This window comes from Antrostomus carolinensis, unplaced genomic scaffold (genome assembly GCF_000700745.2).
Source record: "Antrostomus carolinensis isolate BGI_N321 unplaced genomic scaffold, ASM70074v2 scaffold31366, whole genome shotgun sequence".
NCBI lineage: Eukaryota > Metazoa > Chordata > Aves > Caprimulgiformes > Caprimulgidae > Antrostomus > Antrostomus carolinensis.
In genome coordinates this window covers 12,387-19,867 of record NW_010320288.1, presented here as the reverse complement: position 1 = coordinate 19,867, position 7,481 = coordinate 12,387, and the positions used below count along the sequence as shown (strand labels likewise).

Here is a 7,481-nt window from a genome sequence, read left to right as displayed (position 1 = left end):
GACTGTTGAAATGCCCCTTTTCCTTGGTGCTTTATTTTTTTGCCAGCTGCTTGGTTTTGCTTTTCCTCTCCACTCTTTTTTTGTCCTGATCACAGAAGATCTGGAGGTTCTCCAACTGGCTGGAGCCCTTCTGGTGTGTTTCCTCTCTAATGCAGGAGAACCTGGAGAGATGTGTTCTCTGCAACTTACCCTGTTTGATCTCAAAAGTCCCCAGCAGAGAGGGCTTCCACTATGCTACCTGAGCAGTGGTGTAACCGTGGAACAGACCCCTCTGTTTGGCAAGCTTCCCCTGCTCCGTGGTAAATCCATTGCAGAGAACCTCCTCTGATCTCTGTGGTGGGGATGAATTGGTCTCATTACCTCGCCACCTTCCTGTAGTGGGTTTCATTCCTTCCTTTGGGTCATTCTCTTGCTTGATCCCTCCTCTTCCTTAGTGTTTGAAGCCTTTGGAGACCTCCTTAGCGATGTCCCTATTTAGGTGAGTCATCCATGTTGGCTCATCTTGACCTTTCTTAACCATTTGATTTCTTCTGTGCAGTTCTACCATTCCTCTGATTAACCAGACGTGCCAAGAGAGCAACCTGACTGGATGGAGCAGGCACTGCACGCTCTGAACACCGTGTAGTTTGCACTTGTGTGCTCTCTCACGCCTCAGACCGGAGATGCCTGCCCAGTCTGGGAGTTCCCGTTGGTCGTGGCTCGCTCAGTCAGGCGTATCCCCTCCGTGTTTGTGCATATTGCTTTTTATCAAGCAGTCCCAGCATGCTGAATAGCTCAAGATGAATTCTCTTTCCTTGGAGGCACTGCCTGTCCTTTTTCCTCTGGCCAAAACTAACTTTATTTCCTTGCCCTTTCCCCAGTGCAACCTTTTATGTTATTTTCCATACTTCCAAATTTAGCGGTATCACCAGGATGAGCCTCTTTTTCTAGATCTTCCCAGTGAATGTTCCCTAAAGCCAGGTGAAGTCAATAGGACACTAGTTAATTTTGATCCTTTCCTACCTTTTTAACACCACTGTGTGACCATCCTGCCGGTGCTTTCCCTTGTTCTTGCTCAACAGAGAGGTCAGCAAAATCTGTGATACCAACTTCATGTCCCCATCCCCCAGTTCTGCAGTCAAACTGCTGTCCAGTTGGCATGGCATGGCATGGCATGGCATGGCATCAGGGATGATCCTATGCCCTTCATCTTCCCAGGGTTCAGAGAGTTTTCCACATGTGCTTCTCCATACACTTTCCTGTGGTACCTGAGCTGAATGAGTTGGTAGCTGCTGCTTCTTGCCATCTTTGGAAGATGACTATGGGCAACTGTTGCTCATGGACAGCTTTGGGGGCAGGAGAAAGGGAGCAATTTCAGTAGAAAAGATGGTAGCACCATGCTGTTGCCAGGTGGCATAGCCAAGGAGAAGGCCTGTCAGTAGTTGGGCCTCATGGTTTGATTGCCACTGGGGCTGGAGGTGGATGGGTTGTGAACGTTAGAGGAAGGCTGTGAATTGCCCCCATATAAAGTTTCACTCTGTTGTTATCCCACAGCAAAGGCAATTTTGAGGAAGACAGCCAGAAGCAACCAGCTGTGGGACACTGGAAGACACTAATGCCATCCAAAGGCAGTAAGGAGGAGCCAGAGACTGGATGCCAGAATGCTGGAGGTGTGGATGAGACCCAGTCCACCGAGCAGCTCAATGTGTCACGTCTACGCAGCTCTTCAGTGGAGATCCGTGAAAAGGGGTCTGAATTCCTGAAGGAAGAGCTGCACAGAGCACAAAAGGTAAGGCCCAGAGTTTGTGAGAACACCTGAGGATGGTGGTGCAGACTTGAGCAGTGGGGGTTTTCATAGATGTGGTGCTGAGTGTGGCTCTGGAGCAGGCAGAAGAGGAGAGAGATGGAGGTGAGGTGGCCATAAAGTGCTTTGGAGCAGGACATCAGTTGCTATTTTGACCCAAAGCCTCTGTGCCAACATCCAAATTAGTCCTGGAAACCTTCTGCAGGAAGCAGCTTGAGGCAGGCAGTGCTTGCTGATGACAAATGAGCAATTCCAGCCTGAAAAGCCCTGCTACAGCTTGTGGAGGGATGGATGCCTTTGGTGACACGGAGTGTGGTACAGAGTTTAGCAACAGGAGTCTTGTTCTGGGGACCCATGCCATGGTGGGGAGGAAAGGTTGTGATTGACAGGAGGGCAGGCAGGGGTCAGCACTACCGATGTCTGCTGTGAGCTCACATGTCCCTCTGCATTTCCTCAACAGGAGCTGAAACTGAAGGACAAAGAATGTGAGAGATTGTCAAAAGTCAGAGAGCAACTGGAGCAGGAACTAGAGGAGTTAACAGCTAGCCTGTTTGAGGTACCACCCTCTTCCTTTTCCCATCATTTCTTAAGCTGAGCTTATATCCATCTTCTTTAAGACAGGCTTTCCCTGAACTTCCAGCCATCTCCTCCCACAGTTTCCTCCTTTCCCATGTTCTTTCCCACTTGGAGAAGCAGAGCTGGGCAGTGCTGCAGGCAGAGCCTCAGAGCAGGGGCTTGTACCTGCTCCTGGGGAGTGTTTACATGCATTTCTTTCCCCTTCTAGCAGCTGTGGGGTGGCATAAAGAGCAAAGTAAGTTATGGGTCTGTACATCTGGTAGCAAAACCCTATGTGGGGATGCCTGTAGCTGGAGCTAAGCATAGCTCCCTGTCCCTCTCCAGTGCCTGATCTGTAGCCTGGGCAGCAGCTGCTGTGTAATAGAGATGATTCCCTGGCTTGTGTTAGCCCTTGCTTGGGGTGGGAACAAGCTGGATGTCCTCATATCCTCTGCTCCACTGAAGCCTGTTGGTTGTTTTTTTTTGTTTTGGTTTGTTTTTTTTGTAATGTGATTCTTGCCAAGTTCTATCCTGGCAAAATCCCATTTACCAGCAGCTCTAATGTCTGGATCTGACTGGACAGTGAGGAAAGGCAGAGCCCATCTGTATCTTTGAAACACAGGCTGGTACTGAGTGTGAGGGCCCAGAGAGCATCCCCCCTCCTGGAGATTTGGCTGAGCTTAGAGATAAGGTAGCTGAGGGCTGTCCCCTTCCTTTGGTGGCCTTGGACAGACTCTATTCCAGACAGCACTGTGGGGAGGCCCCAGCTGGGACTCACACCACTCCCCTTTTCCTGTGGGAGCTGCTTTTAAGTTAGCCTCTACCATTTGGCCCCTACCTGAGCTACAGCTCCTGCTGTGTTCAGCCATGCTCAGAGCAGTGAGGGCTGGCCAGTCCGCAGGAGAAGTGGGAGCAAAGTGCAGTAACAAGTCAGGCAAAAGCAGTGACCTCACCAGTGAGGACCCAAGACATGGAGCAGCGAGTCTGGATCAGGATCAGTGCCACAGACAAGCAGTCAGGGTCAGAAAACAGTCTGGTGATCAAGCAGTAAGTCTGCAGTGATAATGCAGGCCTGAGGTCAAGGTAGGGAGTCTGGGTCTGGGTCAGAGTCGCAGAGGTATTGGGCTGGGTGCAGACACAGCTGTGATGTAACACAGCTGGGTGCCATTGTAAAAGCCTCAGCTTTAAAGCAATTCCCAAGGGCACAGAAGGACAGGCCCTTGCTTCTGGCTTTCTTCACAGTAGCCCTTATCAGTGAAAGAGGTGACCTTGGACTCAGCCAGCTAAACTCTTTAATTTAGCCAGCTACACTCCTAGAACGAGGATGCACTCCAGGCTCTGGCATTGAGAACCTTCTCTGGGAAATTCTGAGGGAAAACTCTTCTCAGCTGACAGAATAAAACCCTTGGATATAACAGTGATATCTGTACCCTGGCTTGCTTGCCCAGAGTGTGTGATATGGCAGAGCTTCTGACCTGCCCCGGTGGCTTTATGAATTGGGATTACAACAGGCAGACTAAAATTCTTTCTGGTCCAGGAAGCGCACAAGATGGTGAGAGAAGCAAACACTAAACAGGCGGCGTCAGAGAAACAGCTGAGGGAGGCACGGGGGAAGGTGAGAACTGCACTCTCTGTGACTTGATCTCTGTGTTAGGTTGGTGCCATCCTTTACCCAGCCTGGACATAGTGCTCTTTATTGGCTGGAGGAGAGCAAAGCGCCTGCAGCTCGGTCTCTGAAATGCTGCATTTGCTCTGTTCGCTCTCCAGCAGACACTGAGTGAGGGGGAAGAGGTATCCTTGCAGTCTGCTGCTGATCCAGCTCCCCTTTGAGAAAGGGATGCCAGGGGAACCACGGAGAAGGGATGTGCTGCTTAGTTGCCACAGCTGTGGGGATGGATAGAGCAGGGAAATGGGGAGTTGGAATTCCCTGACGAGGCTGCTTCACGGGGCTGCTCAACGGGTTCCTTCTTGAGGAGGGAGAAATTTCTTCTGGGTTATTTGGTCTAAAAAGAACCCCGAGCAAAATGTGCTCAGACTGAGAAGCAGAGGGATGGGTTCCCAAATAGCTGCTCTTTAACCCTCTTTAAAATTCTGGGTGATGGTGGGTCTTTGGGAGAATGGGGAGAAGGCTTCATGACTGGGTTTGTAGCTGGTTACCTACGTCTTTAGTGTTTGGTGGGGTGCAGTAAACTCAAGCTCAGCAGGTGCTGAAGGTGCTTGTTGACTCTTGCCTTGTCTCCTCAGATTGACATGCTGCAGGCAGAGGTAACAGCTCTGAAGACATTGGTAATCACATCCACACCTTCCTCTCCAAACCGGGAGCTGCATCCTCAGCTCCAGAGCCCTTCTAAAGCTGTTTTCAGGAAGGGCCACGGGCGAAACAAGAGCACCAGCAGTGCAATGATCACAGCTGCCAACCAGAACGTGACTCCAGAGCCAGTCAGTCATGAGTGCAGAGAGGTGGGTGAGGACCATTCACTGCATCGGCCTCAGAGCCACTGCTGTCACTGTGCTCAGGGACCTGTGCAGCTTCTGACTCAGGCTTCCTGGAGAGCTCTGTGGTTTCAGTGTTGGGAGAAGCTGCGTGTGCAGTAATCTGGCTTGTTCCCTAAATTTGTGCTGAGGCAGGCTCTGGAGGTTTCCAGTTGTGGAGGTTTCCTCTTCTGGGAAGCATGTTGAAGACTACGTCAGGGCAACTGCTAGAGGAAGTCGTTGAGGGATTCCTGGAGGGCAGGGACAGGTCCAGGAGTTACCAGTGCTGAGAGTGGATGTGTCAGGAGTTGCTGAGCAGAAGCCAGTTGTTTGCTGCATCTTGGCAGTTGAGTCCACTACCTGCTCTGGCATGATTTGCTGCTCTTTCTTCTCTCTATCTAGTTTGGCTTGGACACCAGGATCACTCCATCAACTTGTAGCTTCCATCACTTGTTCTACATTCCTGGGCTTGTCACTGTTCTTCCTCTTCTTTGCAGAGCATATATTTAATTAATTATATTTAATTCCTTCCTCAGTGGAAGGAACTGGTCAGAGAAGCAAAGCATTTGTGAATATCTTTCAAACAAACCCTGTTTAATTCCCTTCGGTGATCCTTTGATAGTCCCCCACCTGCTGTGACCATGGGTGTGAGTAATGCTTCTTCCTGCTAGCAGGACCTTTTCATGTGGGAACTTTCCACTAGCCAGATGTGTACACAGCTGTCTTGGGGAGCAAAAAGGAGGCAGTTTATGGCACTTGGTCAGGAAGAATGAAAATGAGTGAGAATGTGGTAGGGGAGTATGTCTCCTAGTGTTTTGGTTTTTGTTTTTGTTTTTTATTCTGGGACCTGTGGCCTCTGTCATGAAGAATTATTGAGGGAACACGGAGGTACCTGGTCACTTGGCTTATGTGAGAACATGTGCAGAAGGGCCACTTGTGAAATTAATATTGTCACCAGACAGGACTGTGCTGGCAACACTGGTAACCTCTGCTTTTGGCTGTGGATTCAATGAATGTGCCTTGTCAGCCTCTGTGCAGTGCTCTTGTTGCTAGAGTTTAGGTGAAATGCTTCAGGCAGCATTGGCTGTAGCCATTGTCCTGAGACAGCAGTCACAGCAAGAGATGAAGATCTTTAACTTTGCTCACAGGCAGAGAGGAACAAAGGCCAGGAGAGAAAGCAAACCAGAGGTAAAAATCAGCTCAGTAACTGCGAAGGCATGATGCTCTGGTTTCTCTTGGTCAAGTAGGGAACAGTCCAGATAGACTGGAAGTTGGAGTCAAATACAATCAGCTAGAAGCTGCTCTGAGGTCCAGGAAGAAAAATGTTTTAATATTTTTAAGATCCTGTGACCTCTTCCAATGCTGACCATTCCTCCAGTCAGAACAGAGGAGTTCCAAACTGAGAGCCTGGTTTGGGGAACCACTGACTACCCTGTAGAAGTTGCCCTCTGCCTACAGTAAGTAGAGAGGCAGAGACAACTTTTACCTACTAGGAAGTTAATTTTGCTGTTCTTGGCTCCATCTCAGCAAAGCTCATGTTGACAACCTTTAGAGAAATATTAGCTCTTGTAAGGGATTTGCTTGTTAAAGATCTGGACCTGTCATTTCTTGGTGTAGACAACTTCCACGTGGTGCAGATATCCTGGGGTTTAAAATCCCAGGGTTACAGCTTCTGAAGTGACTAATTTATTTATCAAAGGTGGGGTGTTTTTTGATTAATTTGTTAACTTCCATCTCTCAAATTCCTTAATGTGAGAGGTGACAAAAGGGAATTTGGCATTCAGAGAGTCGATGCTCGGTGGAAAAATAGTGTTAAACTGAGCCTAAATCCAACAGAATTCCTGTTCCCTTTTTGTACCTCAAGCTGAAGTCAAAGGTGTGGCTTGTGGCCCTGTGATGTCCAGGCTTGTGTGTGATGTCCAGGGTTGTGTGTGATGTCCAGGGTTTGTGGCCCAGCACGCTTTGTTCCCTGGAAGGAAGAACCTGAGCCTTTCTCTGTATCTTCTGGAGTTTTTTTCATGTTTTTTACCTTCTTTTCTTACCTGTCTCTCTAAACCTTTTCCTTCACTGTCTGTCTCTTCCTCTGCCCTCCAAGTCTGGGTTACCCGCTCTCCTCTCTCTGCTCCTTTGTCTCATCCCTGGGAAGGCCATCCACATCACCTATGAACCACGCTGGCAGGCCTTGGGAGCAGGTGCTTCCTCATCCTCGCGGCAGGTAACCTTTCTGGATGGCACTGGGGAGGGTTGGGACCCATCTGCCTCTCACACTTCCAGCCTTTCAGTTCTAGCTTCCTTTTATGCTGACTCCCCTTTTCTTTGTTTTGTTTTTGTGTTTTTTCTCAATTTTTTCCCATCTTGTGGCTCTGAAGGTGTCTCCTGGTATGAGGTGAGGAGTGTCCATAGCACAGACCGAGTGTGTTGTAGAACCCAGACCATTTCAGCTTTGTTCACTCACGTTCTTTGTGTTGCTCAGCAGAGTTTCCTTAGTTTTGTTTTTCCTTTCAGCAGCTTTAACAGGATTTTCTGGCCTTTTAAGGAGGTGCCCTGTCAGTCAGGTTGGTGGTTCTGCTAATGGGCTGTCTGGGATTTAAATATCAGGTCCCAGAGACTCTCCAGGACTGAAGTATTTTCAGCCAGACAGGGGTGGAAGGAGCAACCTTCCTGCTGGCTC

General features: G+C 49.2%; 1 protein-coding gene across 1 annotated transcript in view; it reads left to right on the top strand.

Moving 5' to 3' along the window:
• The first annotated feature begins 303 nt into the window (after positions 1-303).
• Positions 304-7,481, top strand: part of RAB3IL1 (RAB3A interacting protein like 1) — a 13,461-nt gene continuing 6,283 nt past the window's right edge. Inside the window, exons 1-5 of the mRNA XM_010169554.1 lie at positions 304-478; positions 1,534-1,768; positions 2,244-2,339; positions 3,876-3,953; positions 4,583-4,798. Of these exons, the coding sequence (XP_010167856.1) occupies positions 465-478; positions 1,534-1,768; positions 2,244-2,339; positions 3,876-3,953; positions 4,583-4,798 (639 nt within the window). The 5' untranslated portion in view covers positions 304-464. The remainder of the gene's footprint in view (positions 479-1,533; positions 1,769-2,243; positions 2,340-3,875; positions 3,954-4,582; positions 4,799-7,481) is intronic.